Source organism: Arvicanthis niloticus, chromosome 7, assembly GCF_011762505.2.
Source record: "Arvicanthis niloticus isolate mArvNil1 chromosome 7, mArvNil1.pat.X, whole genome shotgun sequence".
Classification (NCBI taxonomy): Eukaryota; Metazoa; Chordata; class Mammalia; order Rodentia; family Muridae; genus Arvicanthis; species Arvicanthis niloticus.
In genome coordinates, this window is record NC_047664.1 from 33,606,601 (window position 1) to 33,628,595 (window position 21,995).

Sequence of the window (21,995 nt, forward strand, 5' to 3'; positions counted from 1 at the left end):
TAGCAGGAGGAGCGTGCAGACTTTGGAGAGACCAGTACAACAGCGCTGTTGCGCTTGGATTTCAACTCTTTGAGGCATTCAGAATGCGGATTAGCAAGAGCTCCAGTCTGTACTGGAGCACATCAGAAGTTAGTATAGGGGTCCAACGATGACTAAAAATGGTTGTGAACAGTGTCCATTTTAAGGGCTGCTTGGCTATTAATCATGTTTCCGTGACACCCCCTTCAGTATCTCAGTAGTTATTTTAACGTAGATGTATCTGCTAAGAAGATCCCTCAAACAAGAACAAATGGAACTTCTCAAATTTAAAAAGAAAGGGGGTGGAGGGATGCCTTCACTGCCCATTCTGCTAACTGGGAAAGTGCTACGAAGTATTTTAGTATTTGAGTCCCGATCGCTTTGAAATGCAAATCCTCTGAACCGGGATCTGTCAACTGTGCGGTTGTGCGGTGCGAGACTCTAGGAACACAAGTGGCCCGTGGTGCAGATTTAAACCTCGAGCATCAAGGTTCTCCAGACCTCAATGTGATCTGCCCGTTCTCGCTGGGAAATGCCTACTGCAGCATACCCTACAAGAGGAATTACAGTGCAGAAACTTTGCAAAGTACACAGGAGTTGAATGGGCCCGCGCCAGCTTCCCAGACATAAACCAGCCCTGGAAAGGCCAGCTTAGCCAGGCATCCAGGGGGGAGGGGCTGTAAGGTCGGGGACATCAAGTTGGCTGGGAGTCATTGGGGGAAGAGGGGACCAGAGCCCCTGGAGTGGCTGGGACTCCAGAGACAACAAAGTAGCCTGGAGCGCCCGCCGTTTACCCGGGACGAAGGTACAGGGCGTGCGCACAGGGAGCAGGTGCCCAGTGAAGACGCGCGCAGCGCGCCCCCGTCCTCGATCCCGCTTCGCCGGGAGGCGCGGGCCCCGGAGTCGAGCCTGCGCCGGCCCACCCCCCACCCGCGCCGTTCCGGGGCGTGTCCTCCGCCACCCCGGCTTCTATATATCGGCCTGCAAGCCCGGGCTGCCCAGATGCGAGCTTAGAGCGGAGACTGGGCGCTGAGGACCTGCTTGCTCGCTGCTCCCATCCCGCCGCCTCATCCCGCGTGCTCCACTCCGCTCCCCTCCACCGAGCCGTCCTCCCGGCGCCATGCATCCCGCGCGCCCCGCGCTCTGGGCGGCTGCGCTCACCGCCCTCACTCTGCTCCGCGGACCGCCAGTGGCGCGGGCCGGCGCGGGCGCGGTGGGCGCGGGCCCCGTAGTGCGCTGCGAACCGTGCGACGCGCGTGCGCTGGCCCAGTGCGCGCCTCCGCCCACCGCGCCCGCGTGCACAGAGCTGGTGCGAGAGCCCGGCTGCGGCTGCTGCCTGACTTGCGCGCTGCGCGAAGGCGACGCGTGCGGCGTCTACACGGAGCGCTGTGGCACCGGCCTCCGCTGCCAGCCGAGACCCGCCGAGCAGTACCCGCTGAAGGCGCTGCTGAATGGCCGCGGGTTCTGTGCCAACGCCAGCGCCGCCGGCAGCCTGAGCGCCTACCTCCCCTCCCAACCTGCTGCAGGTAAGCTGCCCCTGCCACGTGCGCCACGCGCACTCCCTGGGACCCGGCGAGGGTCGCAGGGAGTGTGTCTTCAGGCGTAGCTCATCTTGAAGGTGTTAGTAGGGAAATGCACCCTGGGAGGCAGAAGGATCACAGAAGCCATCGTTCCTCTTGCTTGGTTCTCAGAGTGCAGCTTTCTTCTAAGTTGCAAAATACTCTCCTTGAAAATAGGTAGATTTCCGGGGCAGGACGAGTGGATACCAAGAGATGGTATCCCGTTGGACAGATCCCGGTCATTGGAGTCTCCTCGCTGAACGGGGATACCTGGGTTTAGGACTGTGTAGCCCAACTGTGAACCTGGGTTTTTATTCCTCACAAATTGGGAACCAGCTTGTCTATCCCAGGGAAGGCTGAGTGTAGGAATCCCGGGTCGGATCAAAACCATGAAGGTGTTTGTAGGCGGGTACACTGTTGTAAACAGTACCTGTGTTGAAACATACTCTTTGCTCGGGCTGATTGGCGAAGCAGGATGGTGTCCCAGTTTATCCAAAAGCTAACGAGATGAAATTAAGAGTACTGGTGTCTTTGAGATTGTGAAACCTAAAAATCAAAAAGTAACGTCGCCGGGAGCTGCAATAGGGTTTGAGCCTGTTTGGCCCCGCAGGCAGCATCCTATGCTCTACAGTGCCTTCAGGCTCAGAGACTGCATGTGGTGCCGGGGATGTAGACCCGAGCTGGTTCCCTGCCAACGCAGAGACTAGAAATGTGACCCAGGAATGTTACTCTTTCTAATCTGACCTAGGTGCAGCAGCAGCACCACCACCACCACTGAGAAAAATGCAAATGTTTTACAGTTAATCTCTCCAAGCAGGCAGCCACTCTAAGGGCATCCGTTGTTCCTTTAAAGAAAAAAAAAAAAAAAAAAAAAAGCAGATTCAAATGGATTTGGCAGATGTTGGTCTAAATGTCGAGCATTCTGAGCCAGTCTCACTTAGTTATGTGAGTCAAGTTCTTGCCCTGAACATCTGAAGGCTAGAATTCTCCAGTTTCCCCCCACTAGGCTGGCAGATGGTGCAGATCGGGGCCCCAGGACCAGGGCTAGCTGTGTAGACAGTCCTTTTATGATTTCTGTGGCTGCTGACCTACACTCCTGGATACAGGCAAGTCCTGGTATGTTCATCCCCGAGAAGCATTAGATTCCTGGCAAAGCACAACTCCAGTTGTTTCGCTGACTCAGACAAAGGCAAAATCATGCCGTTTGCCTGTGTGTCTTTGACTTCTAGTGCAGTTCTGTGGTATACCAAAAGCAATCTTAAGAAATACCAACGTTGCCATTTTGAGTTAAGCCTTAATGACCCCTATTGGCAACCACCATTGAACACTGAAGTACAAATTGATGTGAGGTTTATTTATAAAAGAGGTTTCAATATCCATTGAAGGAAAAAAATTATAGTTCAGTGACATAATTCACAATCCCCTGTTTAACTTGAACCATAATTCTCTCCTAGTCAATGGTCTAAGGAGAACAAAAAGAAAAAAAAAGGAAGTTTAAGAAATTACTTCAGCTTCTTGGAAGATAAATACAAATATGTCCATTTACTTATTAGCATTTTCTTTGTCCCTGTACTTTCAAAAAAAAAAAACACAAAGATTATAGCAAATTGAAACCAAGCCTACAAATTTAATTATGGACCTTCTTCCAGGTGCTAGTCTAGACCCTAGGAATTTGTGCTTGAGAAGGCACAGAATTCACTGAGGGTTTGCAGCTGAACTTCAGGGAGCTATTTGGTGGGTAAGGAACTGAGGCTCCAGGGAAGGAGGGCCTTCTGGGATCCTTCAGGTCAGTTCCTCTAAGAGGATTCTCTAAGAGAATCTGCAACCCTCTGAGAGTTTTTAGAGAGTGAAGCATCTGCTCCTGGCATAGAGCCAGAGGCCCATATCTTCCTCATGGGCAGGATGCCTCAGCCTGGCATTTCCTGCGAGGAAAATAAAAAAAGAGAGGCCAGCTGGGGCTCTGCACTTTGCACCCAGACAAAATAAATTCAGAACCAGATCCCAACTAGAACTCCATGCTAGGAAAGCTATTAAAGCCCCTTTCTCGGGAGGGAAGGAATTCTGTGGCCACGACCCGAACTTTGAACCTAAAGCTTTCAAGTTCAGAGTTGGGAGTTGGGGACCAATCATCTGGCCTTGCATCCCCCTGGAACGGGGTTGGGGGTGGGGGTGGGGGGAAATCTTACTGCAAATGGAGTGGCAAATCTGGCTTCCCGTTCAGCCATAAATTTAGTCACATACTTAGATCCAATTTATCCATTAACCCTCCAGCCTTAGTATCCATTAAGACCAGCTCCCTCAGCACCTTGGATTATAAAATCCAGAAGGCTTTTCTTCCTGCCTCCCTTCCCTCTGCCCCCTTCAAGGTAATGAATGCACTTTGGCACCTAGAGATCTAAGCTGTGGGCGATATGTTGGTGCTATCTGTATTCTGTGTGCTCCACTGCTGAAGGGGGTGGGGGGAAAGGTGCACCCAAGAAGGTGCCCCTCCCACCCGAAACAGAATCCACATGAACCTTGAAGTTGAAAGATGCACAAGCACCTCAGAAATAAACCTCTCTAACATGCCTGCTTCTGGGTCCCAGAAGTGAGATAATTTAACATAAAACCAGAGCAGGTGGATGACAGAATCCCCAGGACAGTGTGCTGCTGATAATGGGTAGAGAATGAAATATATTTTTCCCACATTGTCCCTCCCCTGACCCCCAATAATTGTGCCCAGGGCTGAAGCACATTTGGAATCCTATGTTTTCTGGTCAGCTTCATAGCAGCATTTTCTGGTACATGATTGCCCCCTGCTGGTAGTAGATGGAACCTGCTGCTTTCTCATCTATGGAAAGACTTAAGCAGCAGCTGGTTTCACTTGGAGCTGTGTAGTAAAAGCACTTGACAGAGTGACTTTCAAATAGATGGCTTCCTGAAGTAAAGCAGTCACAGTGCAACAGGTAGTATTCTAGGATGCTTTTCCAATTGTCTTTTTTTCTTATCTTACTAAGAATTGTTAAATGGCATTGCCTTTTAGGGGTAACCTGCTTCTGACAAGATTATCATTCCATTGTCAGTAATAATCGTTTCCTTAACCCCATGTTCTTTCCCAGGAAATGCCAGTGAGTCGGAGGAGGACCACAATGCTGGGAGTGTGGAAAGCCAGGTTGTTCCCAGCACACACCGAGTGACTGATTCCAAATTCCATCCACTCCATTCAAAGATGGATGTCATCAAAAAAGGCCACGCTAGGGACAGCCAGCGCTACAAAGTTGACTATGAGTCTCAGAGCACAGACACCCAGAACTTCTCCTCCGAGTCTAAGCGGGAGACAGAATACGTGAGAACTTTTCCTCTTGTTTGGGGGGTGGTGGTGAGGGGAGAAGGAAACACCCTAAGACAGTCTTCATGTAGCAAGTCCCAGGGGTCCTGGTTCATAGGTGGGCAGCTTCTTTCCAAGCTGCGCTTTCTATTCAGAGATTCTTGGGCAGTTTAAGCTGAACTGCACTAGTATAAAGTACAATGGGCCCTGCAGATCAAGAAGTAGACTTCCCCCAAGCTGGCTTTATTTTATTCGCTGGGTTTTCCAAAGCCTCCTGGCCTATTCTCGATTGCTTTTGGATCCTCTCTCTGCTCTGGAAAGAGCAAAAGAGACAGGGGGTGATGGTTATTATCCTCCTGGAGCCTTGTGTGAGAAGGTCCCAAGCAGAATGTCTTGGGGAGGCACATCACACATTCCTCTTGGGATGGTCCTGTGGCCATTGTGAGATTGTCAAAACAATGACTCTGTCCCCAGGGTCCCTGCCGCAGAGAAATGGAGGACACACTGAATCATCTCAAGTTCCTCAATGTGCTGAGTCCCAGAGGTGTCCACATCCCAAACTGTGACAAGAAGGGGTTCTATAAGAAGAAGCAGGTGAGTGGGTTCCCCAGGATGTTGTCTTCCCTGTCTCCATTGGCTTGGTGGGTAATCAGCTTCACATACCTCCAGGAACCTCACCCAGCATGGCTCTCTGCTGACTGCATCCCCACTTCTGATACACGTATGTGTCACTTGGTGGCTTTCTAATTGGGCAGTTCACAACATGAATCTAGAAGACAAAAGTAAATGGTGCTCACCCCAGCATGCCCATGGTCTAGTGTTTCTACAGCAGTCTTCATCGGGGAGCCTGAGCCTCTTGTACTGTCCACTGATTAAATTAGCTCAGCACACTTCCGCTACAGAGAGACTCCAGGTGAGGTTGGGTGCAAGGTCTGAGAGGTCCACCCTGACACAGCACAAAGCAAAGGAAGCTCAGCAAGCCCTCCAGCTTCCCCAGAGAGGTTCCAGCACGCACAGGTGTGCACTGACGCATGGGTAGCTCTACAGGAGCCATGGCCATCAGAATTTTGCCATAGCCCAGTAGAACACTATGGAGCCATTTTGGGTCCTGGTTACCAGTTTACCCTCAGTGTCTGTTAGGGTCTCTATTGCTGTGAAAAAAAATACTATGACCAAAAGCAGCTTGCTATCATAGTCCACCACCGAAGAAAGTCTGGAAGAAAGAGCAGGAACTCAAGGCAGAAACTACTGTCATGGAGGAGCGCTCTTACTGGTTTGCTCCCTGTGGCTTGCTCAGCCTGCTTTTGTATAGCACCAGTGCCACCTGCCAAGGGGTAGCACTCACTCTATAGTGAGCTGCCCTCCCCCAACATCAGTCATCAATCAAGAAATGTATCATATAGGCTTGACAGCTTGTCAGTCTGCTGGGAACATTTTCTCAACTGAGGTTTCCTCTTCCCTAATCACTTTAGCTTCTGTTGAGTTGATGTAAAACTAGCCAGTACACATGATATTCATGTCCGGTCTCTCTCTCTCTCTCTCCCTCAGTGCCGCCCTTCCAAAGGCAGAAAGCGTGGCTTCTGCTGGTGTGTGGACAAGTACGGGCAGCCCTTGCCAGGCTATGACACCAAGGGGAAAGATGACGTACATTGTCTCAGCGTGCAGAGCCAGTAGATGCCGCTATGCCACGTAAGCCAAAGGTCCAGGCCCAGGGGTCAGGTCCTTCTGAAAGTGGTTGAGGTCAAGGTTAATTGCTAGGAGCAGCTTTGGTCACCAGGTACCCACCCCAGGGAGCCCCGGAGCTGCAGCCAGGCCCAAAGAGAGGAAGGTAAAGGGGATTGTTCAGGGAAAAGAAAGTCCTTGACCTAAACATACCCTCAAGGACAAACACTGATGTGAGTCGGCGTAGCTTCAAATGCACTCAGCTTTATTCTAAATGACTTAAAATATGTGTTATTTCATATGCAAGCAAGCACTGTGAAGGTTTTTAAATAAATACCTGCAGTAGTCCTGGGGGCTGGGGCACACTGTTTTCATCCTAGAGAACCTGGCCTATTTGGTTTCTGAATTAGAGATCTCCCTAGATTTTGCTTTGTTGTAAAAAATAAAATAAAAAATAAAAATAAGAATATTCCTTTAGTTTGTGGTTAGTATGATTTTTAAAGGGATTATTTAAATCTAGTAAATCTAATGTAACTTTGATATTCTAAACCACCATTTCAGAGAATATAATCATATTTGGCATTCTTTTTTTTTCTTGTAATAAATGAAGGAATTATGGAGAAGGATTAAGTATGCTTTCCTTTCTCAAGACAATTTTCATAGACAGAAAAAAAAGAGATTTCATTTTTAGTTAGAATATTTTCCTCCTAAGTTGGAAAAATAATTCTAATTGTGGATAACACTTTTTAATGTATTCGATGATGTTCCTGGATTTGTTGAAAAAGAGTAGACTGAGGTCTGCCCCCTTTTGACAGTGCCACACTGAGCGTTTAGAGGCTGGGTGAGAAAGGGGGAGCCCCTTGGATTTGGGGGGTCATTATTTCAACGTATGTCTAACTCTTTTTCTTCTTTCTTTCTTCTTCCTTTTAGTTATCGTGGAGCTCAGATACGCCTTATTTTGCACAAAAGACTGCAATGACGTGCTCATCAGCTGGCTACAGCCTTGATTTATATTTCTTTCTTTTTTTTGTGGTGAACTGAGTAAAAACAAACAAACAAAAAACACAAACATACACACATACACAAAAACAAAAAACAGACAAACAAAAAAAAAAACCAAAGTTTAGACAGATTTCTGAAATGCCTCTGGTTGTTTAAATAGTGAACTTGATCGTCTTCCTACTTCCCAGTAGTCAACAAAAAGCAGTTTGAATTTTCCTATTGCTTCCTATGAAAATCACTTGTGTACTCCAGGCAACGGATGCCATCTTCCCCTAACTCACCCACCCAGTGCGGGCTTCAGTACGTCTGGCCTCTGCCTTCTTGATTTCAGAGGTTCTGTGGCTGATCTAGACAAATCCTCTTTCCATTCCCTGTAAATAAGTGCAGGCTCTATGGAGAATGGGGAAACCCGTAACCAAGTGATCCGGACATCTGGAAGCATCCTCCTGAGGTTCATGGTCCTTTTGGTGCCATCTCTGATAAAGGGCCTGGCCCCATATCTGCAAGTAGCCTGATCTACTTGGGAACTGTGGGAGAGAATGTGTGTTGCCTCTCACTAAAAATGACTAAGAATGTTCTAGGGCACTCTGGGAGCCCATGAAGACAAGGACAAGGACCTTCCTTTGTCAGGCAGCTTCCTGATGACTCCCCCAAGTGGAAGGAGCAACGTCAGAGTCCACGTTCAGAGATGTCACAAATAATGGTGCACTTAGTTCTTCAGATGACTTCAAAAAGCAGTGTTTTCTGGTCCAACCTCTCCAAGTTTGCTGTGGGGTGAGGCTGAGGGGAGGCAGCTTTTCAAAAAAACAGATGATTTATTTTCATCTTCCTGTCTAAACAGGAAAGAAGAATGGCTTGTTGGAGAGCCTGGTAAGAACACATAGAGAATCACCTGTTTGTTGATCTTGGGGTCCTTCTAAAACTTTATAATTCACGCATATATGCAGACAAAATACGTTCTTAATTGTTAACATTGTATACGACATAGCCCAACTATAATAGAATCTGTACTAGATAATCCTAGATAAAATGTTAGAGATGCTAGGTGATGTAACCACAGACACGCCCGAGGAAAGAAGCCTGTGTCTGGAGGCTGGGCTGCTCTCCCCAAGGCCAAGGCCAAAGAGGTCTGGCTACGCAGGGTTCGAGGAGACTGTACTGCATCCCACGGGGTGGACATGCGCTGTACAGAGCTTTCCTTGAGAGCACAAGGGAATCTCAAGACATTCTGCCTGCCTATCAGCTTTTCTTTATTTTTTTAATTAAGTTTTTGGGGAAAAATGTATTTTTGAAAAGTTTGTCTTGCAATGTATTTATAAATAGTAAATAAAGTTTTTATCATTAAAAAAAGCCCTTTTGTCTTGTTTCTGGGTCTTGAGTCACTAAAGAGATTATTGAGAGAGGACAAAGTATTCTAGACATAGAAAAATATGAACATGAATAGATATAGCTAATTCCAGAATCTCAGTGGTACAGGTGTCATGGCCTTTGTTGGCATCCATGCAACACCAGGCCACATGCAGAGGAATATCTAGGTGCAGTAGGTTATATTGGCAGCTATTATGGTCTAGACAGGTAAAGCAGGCCAGTCGGTTGTTTCCATGACACTCTGGTCCTTGCCTTTCCAGTTGGTGCTCCTGGTCTTCAGAGCAGCTTCCCCATGCAACTAATGTGAATGAGATTGCTGGCCTTTCTGCCATTGGTGCTTGGAGAAGGGGCATGGGCTGAGTCCAGAAAAGGGGGAGAACCCCAAAGGATGCTGGAAGTGCTTCAGTCACTATGGCTTTGGAATAACAGTCCCATGCCAAAATATGTTCTCAGACCATGATATCAAACCAATTGCCTGTTTAGAGCCATGTCATCAAACAGACATCTGAAGTGACTGTGAGTGAAGTCACAGCATTTGCTTGTGTGGGTATTTGGAGATCTGGGGCCACACAGTAGGACCACAGGTAAAGTCAACTGAGATTTAGGTCAGCTTCATGTCTGTTGGCTGGCTATGTGCCAGTCCCAGACTGCATAATTGGAAAAGGTACACTCACCAGCTGCTCCCCTGAGCTAAAGAGTGAGGCTTTCACAGTCAGGCCAAGCAGAGGCTATGAGAAGTGCCTCTGATTACTATATGACAATTGTATTTTCCAGGATTGAAAACAATAGTGTATTCAGAGAGGGACCATAGAAAGCTGTTGCCAAGAAAAGACCCTTGCAAACCTGAGAATCACTCATTCTTTGCTATCCAATACTCTGTTTCAGAGACAAATCCACCTGGCCAGTCCTACAGACTCAGGGAACTTCAGTGTTCCTAGGTAGGACTGGGAAAAACCTGTTTGAGCCATAAGTGACCTAGAAAGTCATGAATAAGCCTCCTGCTCATTGGCTAAGACCCACCCCCTTTAACTCAAAGGGCTACCAAGTCTCTGTTAATTGATCTGTAATTTCTCCCACCAACTTCTTATTGTCTAACCAAGAAATAAATAAAATAAAGTGAAATACTCCTTCAAAGCTCAATTGGCAATCAGGGTTTTTTTTTTTTTTTGTTTTTTGGTTTTTTTTTTGGTTTTTTGGTTTTTTTTTTTTTTTTTTTTTTTTTGGTTTGGTTTGGTGGGGGGTTGTGTTGTGTTGTTTTGTTTTGTTTTGTTTTGTGTTGTTTTGTTTTGTTTGTGCCACAATGCCAAGAGAGAAAGGGAATTCAGTTTGGGTTAAATTAGTGTGGCCATCAAGGCTTGAAAGATACAAGAGTGCTAGTACCCACCACTGCCTTCCTTCTCCCAGCATACACCTGTGGCCTCTGACAGAGGACAAGAAGACTTGGGCCTTTTACAAACAGCACGTTTCCTTCCTGTCTCTACAATGCTATGCTCTGACCTAGAGATATTTGTTCCAATAATTCTACCAGGGGACCCAATGGAGAATTCACGAAACTGGAAGGTAGGGCTGCCACATGACTTTTTTGAGGTCCTCGTGTCTGGGTCAACAAACAGAGCAGAGAGTCCCTGGTGGGTAACAGAGATCTATCCAACTACCATGAGGAAAGCGGGCTGCTGCTAAACACTGAGGGTGGGGAAGCTCAGGTCAGGAGCACAGGGTCCTGTGAAGTGGTTTCTTAGTTACAATGCCCAGATATCAAGATCAACAGGCCTGCGGGTCAAGCTGTACCCTCCTCTTAAACACCCCTCATTGTGAGGAAGAATGGCTTTAGGGTGGTGCCTCGCCCCGACTGGTTCTATTTTAGAAAACTGAGTCAGGATCCATTTGGGATAGAAATGCTGGGACTAAGTTCTCTGCATCCTGGTTTGCCCACGTTTACAACGGCCAGCTCCAGCAGGAATCACCAGCTCCAGAGCTTCCATTGTACCAGAGCTGACCGGGAACGCTTATGGAGCACACGGGGGTGTGGGGAGAGCCAGGGAGACGGCTCAGTGGGTGAAGTGTTTGCTGTTTGGGCATGAGGACTGAGTTCTGAACACAGCACCCTGCCAAGAACCAGATATGGCCATGCGCATGCAGGCAGAATGTGTGGGGCAAGAGCAGAGACAGGAGGATTGCTGAGGGAGGTATGGTGACTTTATATGATAGCATTTGAATGGTTTTAACTTCATACTATTTAAGCTGTACGACACCCAGGCAAGAGTGAGCATCGCTCAAAGCTTTGCCTCTTTTTCCAGAAAAGGTTTTTGGTTGAGCATGAGATTGTTGTATCAGGCTGTGAATTATGACCATAAGGTCATAATTTTGACTTTATTTGGAGATTAAGTATACTTTAAGGTGATGAGCCCTGAGGTGCCCAGAGAACTGTTAATCAAACACAATCCTGAATGTATATGTAAGGGTGCACAACTCCTCCTTCACTCAGTCCGGGGGGGGGGGGGGGGGCGGGGCCTTGCTCTAGTCCTGCCACAAATTCTGCTCGATTTAAGTCACCAGAAGCATTTGAGGGTTTCTAGGGCCCAGACCCTTGTCTTTATCATAAATAGATGGGTGCTATACTTTAATAAGGAGTCTGACCACTGGGTTCTACAGAGGAGAGCAGCCATAGATTGGGGTTTAGATAAGGAGTTGGACGCTCCAGAGAAAGGCCAGGCTGCAGGTATACCACTGACCAGGATGTTCTACTCAGATGACAGAAGTAGCTATGGCATCTGGGGAAGCAGCCATCAGGGAGCCGAGGTTTCAGCTTCCCCATCAGACATCAGTCAGCATGGCTGCAGGCAGCCTGCGTGGGATACTCGGGGATGGACCAAATGCTATGGAGAAAGACAGGGAGTGAGAGGCCAGGAAGAGCCAGCAAGGGGGCAGTGAGGGTAAAGCACCAGGCAAGAAAAGCATCCTGGGTCAGTTTCGGGAAACAGGCAATGTAAGGAGAAGAGACGACAGCTGTGGCCAGGACTCTGCTCTGCAAACTAGAGGGGAGGACCATGTGCTCCTAACCAGCTGGGGCGAAGGTGGGTGGTGACTCAAAGAGGGCAAGAAAGCCAGAGGAAAAAAAAAAAAAAAAAGCAGTTCAACAGCTGGACATGGTGGCCCTGAGCACTTGGGAGTCTGAAGCAGGGGAGTTGCTGTGACGTCTAGATCAGCCTGGGCTACAGAGTAAGATCCTATCTCAAAAGCAAAACAATCCAGTGACTACTCCCCTGAATGTGTACTTCAGCTAGAGGAAACCTGGGCCTATTAATAAGTTGAGGAGTGTTACGGAGTGGAGAGGCTGAAGGCCCTGGGAAGAAAGGGAAATGGGCCAAGGGGAAGGAGATCTCTAGTCTGGCCCAAACAGAGGCCTGATAGTGCTTGGAAATGGGGCTATGAAGTCACAGACTGTCAGAGCAAGATGTTCTGTAAACAAACAAGCACTATCTATTGCACCATCTGTCCCCAAAGCACAGACTGGGAGTCAGGTGAGGGAGAAAGACAAACGGACTGAGGAAAGAAAGACGAAGCTGGAATTGCACAGGGACGAAGTATTTCCAGGTAGAATATTTATTCCAGATGTGTGTTTAACAATGTATCGGATGCAGCTTTCCATGTTTAGCTTTGATTACACAATCAGCACTGGAACCTTCCTAGCAAAGGTGCATCAGACACAGATCTGTGGGATACGATGAGGAAATCTCCCCGAGCATGGGCTAACTTCCCTCCCTTAACCCACTGAAAGCTCCCTACCTCAGACTATCTTGTGCATGGTCTGGGCAGTTATCACTCTGCCCTTTCAAAGCAGAACTTTGGAAGAGCTGAGATACAGTAACAGACATGAGAAGAGCTTCATGTTATATAAATTAATATAGCACAAGAACTGTGTAGAAAAAAAAATAAACTTACAGTGAATAAATACAAGCCAGCTTCATATATCAAGCAGTTATGTGGAGTATAAAAACTAGTTCCTGGATATATACATATACACATATATAAAATGGTGTGCTCCAGAGTATAAATATACTATATACTTAAATATTTTGTGTGAACATGGAGAAAGAAAAGAACTCTTTTCAGTTGTGTACATTAAAATACTGATGGCAGTTGGGGTCCCCTCTGGTCTCCAAAGACCCAGGAATCTTCTTCCCGCTCCATGGGTAGACACACCAGCAAAGCCCAGCTTCTCCATCCAGGGATGTCTCGCACTGCAAACACAGGACCAAGGTCAAGAGCAGCAGGAGGTGAGACCTCTGGCCATCCTGTCCCTGACTGAGGCCAAGCACTGCACAGCTACCCACTGGCTAAGACTCAGCAATGCCGGTGCCCTTCTGGTTGTCATAACAAAATGGAGACACTGGCTGTGTGGCTCATGTGATAATGACCTCATACATCTACTTAGTGATATAGTGTTTCGACAATTATCTGCTTCATGGCCTTTGCTGGCAAAGGATCCCAGCAATAGGTCTCATTGAATAGCCACCTTTATCACATAGCTAGGCCTGGCCCTCAGTTTTTCCTCAATGAACTCCCAGAATGCACTTCCCTGAGTCCTAAAGTTTCGTCGAAATTAAGCCTAGACTTCTTTGATCTTATTTATTACTAGACATAGCACAAAGCCCAATAGTGCATTTTACTCCCGAGTTTGTTTTTATCTGTGGGAAGAAAGTGAGGCATCTGTCTTCTACACTGACTGTGTTCCTTTCCTCTAGTTGCAAGAAACTGAAATCTGAATGTCAGCATAAGGAGCACATCTCTGCTGATCTGAGGGGAGGTACTGATGCCTACTCCTCCCTGCTCACTGAAGTGCTCCTCACTGATCATGTTAGTGCCTGGTCTCTACTGGCTGAAATGCTTCTTGTTCACCACACTAATGCTTGGTTCTCCCTACTGGCTGAAGTGCTCCTCGTCCCGTCACACTACCTCTTTCTCAGGACTAGCTTCTCCCAACTGCTGCAGGGCTGGATCTCACCTAGGAAAGCGACTCTGATATGTATTGGGGGGGGCCTATGAATCATTTGACTTTTAAAAAAATCATGAAGTTTTACAAGGATCTGGATGAGCAGAGCTAGCCCATGAGAGCACACAAGAGCAAAGCCACCTACCTGTTTGCTGTGATAAAATCCATTCTTGTTGCAGTTTGGCAGATAAAATTTGTAGATTTCATCTCCCGCTCTCTGTTGAGCTGCAGCTAATCGCTCTAGCACTTTATAGAGTTCTCGTTGGCAGGGCTCCTAAAAGGATAATTTTATATTAGCATGGGTACAAAAGACAGGAAATTATCATTTTAGACCATGACTGAGACAAAACGGGGGTAGCCCTACCATGTAGTCATGGTATTCTAGGGCTGTGAGTCAAACAATATGCCTGCCTTCTCCAGGCCTTGTCTCCCATCTGTGTGCAGGACAGGTTGGTCTCAGGCTCTGGCTATGTGGATAAAGGACAGGGACTCTCTCATTCTCCCTCATGGCTTAACAACATCGTGGCAAGAGACTGGCCAATGATATAAAATGCTTTCTGACTGTGGCTATCTGCTGAATAATTTGAACACCTGAACTCTAGTAGAAAAGACAGTGGGCTCAGTCTCTGTATGTGGAATTTAGCATCAGAAATACCTAGATTTCCAAACAGCCGTCCTTGCAATTGACATATGTCATATTGATTGTGGAGCAAGGCACTCATTTGGATAACTTCCAGATGAAATTCTGAAGTGTCCCTAACAATGTTTATTCTTTTACTCCATTTGGGTGTATTTCTTCAATGTGGTGTAGTCTCTCTCCACCTTTCGTTCTCTGTCGCCCCCAAGTGGTCAAATTGAAAACCAGCCAGTAAACTAGAGAAGTTCTTGCTGGATAGTGGCAACAATTGCTGAATGTAATCAGTGACAAAGTAACCTTGACTAAAGATGGCCTATCTTATGCTCTGTGTATTTTGCCATATTTTTAAGGAGGTAAAAATACATCAGAGATGGGGTAGTTATATCCTGTGCTCAGCCTCATGCTCGGTGCCCTTTAGACATTGTCTAGTCTGACTTCTTCACATAGATAGATAAACCTGAAGGTCTGAGTGCAGGGGCTCACCCTCCATTTCTTGAGGTCGGCGATCTCCCGGGCCCTCATGCTGCTATAGGTGCTAATGGCGTTCCACAGGATGGGCTGGTCCTCACGGGATGGGGCCATCAGGTGGAAGCTGTCCAGCAGCTGCTCCTCCGTCATCTCTGGGCTCTCAGTAAGCTCATCCTCGGAGGCTACAGCAGCCTTTGCCTCTGAAAAGCAAGCCCCACAGATGCATGAGCCCCCTGGAGGTGTCACTCCTATGCCCACTCACTCCTCGCCCTATAATGGTCAGGTGAAATCAGATTTTTTTTTTTTCACTAATGGTTCTTTGGGAACAATTATGACCAAATAGCAATACTGATTCTTTTCTGGGAAAATAGTATATTTCGAGATGAGGCAAGAGAGGCCTGTGGCAGAGGGAGTGGAGCAGGATAGAACTCTGAAGAAGCCAAGGACTAAGGTCAAGGTTTGAGCCTATTTTGTAGTGAGATTTGGCCTCTTTGTTCTTCTTTCCACCCCACAAAAAGAATCTAGTAAGAACCCCTTCCCAGCACCAGTAACAGGTATAGTTTAGTTAGAAGCAAGGTCTAAAATGTAACCTTCCCCACCTAGATCACCAACCTCCTCTTCTCCGGGAGCCTTGCTTTCCTACACACCAAGCCACCTCTTGTGCAGCCCCTCACAGAGGGGGACGTTATCAGATATCACCAGAGAAGGCCCACCCCAACTCAGGGGGAAGCCAGTCTCTAAGGACCATTGAGGTAGCACTAATTTTATTTACTCAAAAGGGCCAGATGCTTGCAGTGCAGCTTCCCATCAGAATATAGAACTGTGAGGCTCCTCCACGCCCATACAGGACGTGCACGCAGCCCAGATGGGGAGATAGGGGCTGGAGCAGAGGAAGAGGCATTCCCCAAGCTTCCTACTACAAACAAACCAGTGCTTAAATTCAGGAAAGAGCCTGATTGTCAGACTCCTAGCAGGCAACATACACATCAAACATTGTTTGTCTATAGCAATGAATGGAAGTGAAGGTTTGGGCCTAAATTTTCACATTATGTTCTGTAAACATCTGGGAGGCACATACTGAGCAGCAGGATATATGCTACAAAGGACATTGCAAACCTCCTGGGGGCAGCAGGAGGGTTCCCATCCTAAACCTTCCTGGACTCTCCAGCCACTGGAACTGCCAAGGGCAGGACCCACAGAAGGAGATGTGAGGTGCTTGGGCCAGCACCCCACCCACCTGGTAGCCCCATAGCTCCCTCCACCCCCACTGAAAGACCAAGCAGGATACTTAGTCTGTGAACTTTCTTCCCAACGATCCAGCCTGCACTGGGTGCTTGGACCACCCCTTCCCGGATGTTTCTCCCCCAAACCGCACAATGATGGCTCTCACTGAGAGACTTCTTTGACTATTAAGGGTGAAAGCTCATAGTGGGCCGGGAGTGCCTTTGTCCTATCTGCTATAGGTTCTGGATAGGCCTCTGCTGGCTTAGGAAGCATGTGTGTCCCAACCAAGGATCTAGAGGCAGACAGGGGCTGCAGTACCTTCATGCTGGGAGCTGGACAAGGTGCTCGTGGCAGGTGCGGCAGGTTCTTGTACACAGGCTCCCTGACCACGGGTGAGAGCATGCAGGGGACGAGGTTCTCCTGGCAGCGCACGGCAGCTGAGTCCCTGGGCGCAGCGTGCAGTGGCCACACCACAGGCAGCGCCCAGTGGCAAGGCACATGTCGGGCAGCAGCCACAGCCTGCAGGCCGAGAAATCTCGGGGCACGAAGCAGGCACGGGAGGACAGAGTCCCAGCCTCTCAGCAGTGCAGGGAGCACAGTGCCATGGCTGGGGGGCTCCAGCAGCCACGCCAACCTGGAAGGACAGGAGGATCAGGAACGGCCAAGAAACAGCAGTTAGGAACTCAGGCATCGCAACCAGGCGGAGCAGACAGTGGATGAGACTCTGGGCAGGCAGCAGCGGCTCAGTGGTCACGACTTTCTGAGTAGACAGTAGCGGCAATGGTGGTCACAGCTCTCTGGGTAGATAGTCGTGTTCAGTGTTCAATGCTCGCTGGGCGTGTGTCTCGGCGGGCAGTGGACCATGCTGGCTGGTCGTACCTAGAGCCTTATGAAGGGCTGGCTCGGCGGCACAGGTTAATGATTGTCAGGGCAGCGTGCTAGGATCCCAGTGTTCAAAATAAGTTTGTTTTGCTTGTGAGCTCTGCACAAACCGTGGGTGGAAGGAGGTAAAGGGATCAGGTTTCCTACTATGTTTGTCCTGTTGTGATGGATTGGAACAAGAGCTAAAGTCCAATTCTAACATCAAGCTGGTAGTCAGGTGGGGGAGGGCACTTGTTTTTGTTCAGGGAGGAAATCAAAGACCTAGCTGGCCAGGCTCTTCAACTGAACTCAAGGAAAACCTAAGGGACTAAGAAAAAGAAAGAACAGATTAGACCAAGAAGGCTTTAGGCCCCAAAGGGAGGGGAAGAAATGGGGTTCTCTGTGACAATACCCACAGTTGTTTCTTCCTCCTCCCCAAGAAGTCTCCAGTCATCAAGGGAAGAAATCCATAGTTCACCTCTTAGCTGTAATTCCAAAAGAACAATTGTATCTTCAAAGAGGAGACAGATCCAAGGCCTCAGGGACCTGGCCTATACCTCCAGACCCAAGCTGTTCCTGACAGTCTAACAGTCTAGTTTAATTGAGATGGTAATTAATGATCAATTCTGATAGGTTTCTCTGCATCACTTTTCAGTCTTTTATATCTCAAAGAAAACTTCAGAAATATCTAAGGACAATCAGAAATGGTACTTACCCTGGAATCTCCCCCCAAAACTTCCCAGAGAAAACTGATCAGAGAACACCCCCCCCTATGAATATCTTCTATATCTCCCAGGTCTAGATTTTGTCTCCCACCCACCTTCATGTCTACCTCCTGACCTGGGTGCTAGCTCAGAGCAACCAACCCCTAGCAACAGCTTGGAGCCTCTTGTCTTACCCTTTGTGGTATTGGTTTGGAATGGGGTGGAACCCTGAAAACTGTACTGTATCACAGTGGCGCATGCCTATCTAGCCCCTCCATGTCTTTAAACATGGCATTTCAGACCTGGAGCCTTGGAGGTCTCAACTTTAGCCCCTGTCTTTGCCTCTTGAAAACAAAGGTTGCAGGAAATTTTAGGTCAAGGCCACAGAGACTGCCCTGGAACACCCTGAAAAAAAAAAAAAAAAAAAAAAAACTCATATCCCCGTGACCCAGCAGTTTGTCTCTGCACCCTGTAGTTGAGCCTTGGGGAATGGCTTTCTGGGTGATTTGACTGAAGCACGTTAAACACGTGTGTACCAGTGCATCGCCTACCAACATTTGTTCTCTCACTCAAAGAAACCAGTATAGGTGCCAACTATAGAGGGGGTGTGTTAATGGTGACTGACTGGTATTTTAATTTGAGGTACAGAAAAAGCCCTAACAGATAAAGAATACAATGCCAAGGATCAGAGACATGGGCCAGTGGGCCACAGTGAGCAGCACACTTGCCAGGAGTGAGAACGCATGGGATGGGAGTTGAGGAATAGGGGCGGGGAGGTAGACTATGTCAGGTAAAAAGCTGAGGAAGAGTCCCTATAGGGTTAGAGAACTCAGGAACTCAGCTTCATCACAAAGCAAAAGGCAGCAAGTGCAGGCTGACCATTCACATCTGAGCACAGAAGCACCCCTCTTGTCTCCAGAGAGGGATAGGGGACTTGTACTGGCTCTGCTTCTGGAGCTGCCACTGTACTGCCTATGGCCATTGCTGAAGGAGCTGGGTGTTAAAAGAAAGGGATTCTGAAGCTCTGAGGCCAGAAGTCCGCAGAAGCCTGTGGCCATAGATGATGAGACAGACAGAGCTTACTCTAAAGCTGTCCCCTACATGGCCCAACTGTCCACAGTCAGACACTGGATAAGGAAGTCCTGGGGCAGTCCCTGAAAAGCTCAGCTTTTCAGGTAATGAAGCCTCACAGAGCAGTTCTGTCTTTCCTAATAGAGAATCTTTATTAGATTCTTCAGGCATTCTTCAATTAAGTAAAAGCCTCCCCACTAAGAAGCATTAGGAGGGTAAGAGACGTGCTGTGCAAGCAGCTATGACTCTAAATGTATTGAATACCTTGAGAAAAACACAAGGCAACAGCAGGCAGGATGAATGCCAGGGGAGGGTATGATTCAGGAGCCTGAGAACAGATTGGTTTCTCCTGTGCCCTTTCTGTAGCCTTCTGGATCTGCATCATGCGCTTATAAAAAAGAATAATCACACTGGGCTACAGATATATATGTGGGACAGAGGACTTGCCTGACATGCACAAGGCCCTGAGTTTGATTCTCCAGGCCTGAAAAAAAAAGGAATATAGAATTCCCCCAATGCCCATTCTCTAGTTCTCTGGCCTCATGAAAGTGACTGGACTTGGCAAAACCAGATTTTACTCAACTTGGAAAGTTTCCGTAAAAGGGCAGCTGGAGCAGCATCTGCCATAGCAGCTGGAGTAAGGTCAGGTGACAAAGCTGCTCCCAGATACTCATGGTCTCATGAGTATGTTTCTGATTACTTTTATTTGTTTGTTGTTTTTTCTTGTTTGTTTGTTTGAAACAGGTCTCACTGAACAGTCTAGACTAGACTCAAACACATAGCAATCCGCCTACCTCAGCTTCTTGGATTATCATGCCCAGCTATGCCACGTTTTTTTTTTTTTTTTTTTTTTTTTTTTTTTTTTTTTTTTTTTTTTTTTTTTTTCTGACAGGAGTGCCCCAAATTCAGTAACTTGTTAAGGAATTGATCAACTGGTTTCCATTTTTAAACATTTTTACTTTAAATAAACATTCCATTTTTAAGAGTTTACTTTTGATTATCTGTATGGGAGAGGGGTTTGTGTGCATGTGAGTGCAGGTGGCCTTGGTGACCAGCAGAAGGTGTTAGGTCTCCCTGTAGCTGGAGTTCCAGGTGGTTGTGAGCCACCCGACAAGAGTGCTAGGAACTGAATCCAGGTCCTCTGCAAGAACAGTGTGCCATCTTTCCAGCCCCTAACATTTAACTGGAAGCTATTTGAAACAAGTACCTTGACTCTAAGTTCCTGAGTAATTTTATTGCTGGGAAGTGCAATTTGAGCTCTGAAGTTTCCCTTTGACTTCCTCAACTTGTAATTGCTCTCAGCACTTGAAATGTTTCCTTATTGAAACACAGGAAAGGCACAACAGGGACAAGTATTTGGGACTCTGTGCCAGGCAGTAGCCAGGGCCCCAAATAGTTTACTGTGGTGTACCCTTGCCCAGTGCTCATCCGGTCATCCCTTCCCTGATTCCTCCCTCTCCTGCACATAGTGGTCCTTCCTCCTTTCCAAAGATCGATTTCCCAATGTTTCCATTGCTTATCTCATAGTCACACAAACCAAACAGCCACCAAATTCCTCTTTGATTCCCAACACTCTGTCAACACAAATGGAGCCAGCTCCCCACCTCAGCCCCAGGCCTGTGTAGACAGACAGTTCATTGGTCTACGCTGTGTGGGGTGTGGTGACTGATCCTTCTCCTGAGTCACAGCTTGACTCAGCTCCCTCTCTTGCCCATCTCTAATCCTGAACCTGAGATGCCCTCCTTACCCCTTCACTGCAAACAACTCAGTTCCACTTTCACACCAGAATGTCCATTGCCCCTGGAACTTTATGTCTTTGTCCACAGAGATTAGTCTCCCCTAAAGCTGTCTTCCAAGACTCCTATGGCTTCCCCCGTGTGGCAGATGACCCTTCCTCCCAGCTTCTTAGCAGTTTCTGTCTGTGTGCTTTTCCTCGATCCACAGTGGAGCAGAGAGGAGCTGTCTTCTGGGTGAGGGAGATAGAACCAGGTGTAAAAAAGAGAGGTAAACAGATGCCCCAAACAGAGTCGCAATCACATGCTCATGACCCAGCAAGCAGGCAGTCTACGGAGGGCTCATAAATCCACCCCATGCTGCCCTTGACAGGAAAGAAAAGAACATCCAGAGCATTTGGGAACCTCTAGGAAAGGGTGATCCCTCAAATGGTCTTGGAGGGAGAGTGAGATCCTCCAAGCAGCGAAGGTTGGAATGACAGGACAGAGCAGTGATAGCAGATGAGAAAACCCACCAAGTTGCTCAATGTGCCCTGAGCATAGCCAGCAATGCTCTTTACCTGCAAGCATAGAGTACTCAGGGGTCTAAGTGTGCTGACCATGGGAAAGCCTTGAGGTGCTGAAACACTTGGAGTCATCACCAGGAAGGGACATGACGTGTGTCCTGTAATCAATGTGTTTGGTTTGGTTTGGTTTGGTTTGGTTTGGTTTGGTTTGGTTTGGTTAGGTTTGGTTTGGTTTGGTTTGGTGGAATTTTGTTGTTTTGTTTTGCTGGGTCAGGGTCTCTAATTGTCCAGGCTGCCCTTGAACTTACTATATAGCCAACACTGGCCTCAAGCTCGTGATCCTCCTGCCTCTACTTCCCAAGTATTGTGATTACTGGCATGTGCCACCCCGCCCACCCAATGTCTTGTAGATGCTTATTACACACAGCCAGAGCCGAGGGAAGGGAGATGCCTAGATGCTGCAGGTCTCAGTGTGAGCACTGAAGGTGAGGCCCTACTTTACTTAAATCAAAGCCTGTGTATTTCCTGTACACCCAGGCCCTCTCTTCTGCTCCACTGTAAATTCAGTGTCATGGAAGAAAGGTATTAGGGAAAGGCTTCTCATGGCAATCCTAGTCTGCACTCCAGAGGGAGCTGTGGGAAAGGCCACACTCAGCATCTCACTCAGTAATTCTTCACACCTCTGCCTTTTTGTTTTGACAACTTCTACAATGCCGGTGAATATCACATATGAAGACCTCATCTCTGACAGTTTTATTAGCACCAGAAGAAGGGGGTCACACAGGAGCAGCAGTCTGCATTTTCACCTCGGATTTCCTCACCCAGTGTGCTGCATAACCAAGGCTGTAAGGAGATGAAGGGATGCTTGGGAAAGTGGCTGCT

General features: G+C 47.7%; 2 protein-coding genes across 2 annotated transcripts; one reads left to right on the plus strand and one right to left on the minus strand.

Annotated features, from left to right (window-relative positions):
- Positions 1-984: 984 nt before the first annotated feature.
- On the plus strand, positions 985-8,898 carry Igfbp3 (insulin like growth factor binding protein 3). Its single transcript, XM_034509444.2, has 5 exons — positions 985-1,544; positions 4,676-4,902; positions 5,359-5,478; positions 6,433-6,573; positions 7,477-8,898. Exons 1-4 carry the CDS (start codon positions 1,139-1,141, stop codon positions 6,556-6,558), a joined length of 879 nt encoding a protein of 292 aa, XP_034365335.1. The 5' UTR covers positions 985-1,138; the 3' UTR covers positions 6,559-6,573; positions 7,477-8,898.
- Positions 8,899-12,503: 3,605 nt separating this feature from the next.
- Igfbp1 (insulin like growth factor binding protein 1) lies at positions 12,504-17,112 on the minus strand. The gene is made up of 4 exons (XM_034509431.2): positions 16,557-17,112; positions 15,030-15,214; positions 14,055-14,183; positions 12,504-13,157 (listed from the first exon to the last, which is right to left on the minus strand). Exons 1-4 carry the CDS (start codon positions 16,927-16,929, stop codon positions 13,026-13,028), a joined length of 819 nt encoding a protein of 272 aa, XP_034365322.1. The 5' UTR covers positions 16,930-17,112; the 3' UTR covers positions 12,504-13,025.
- Between the last annotated feature and the right edge of the window lie 4,883 nt (positions 17,113-21,995).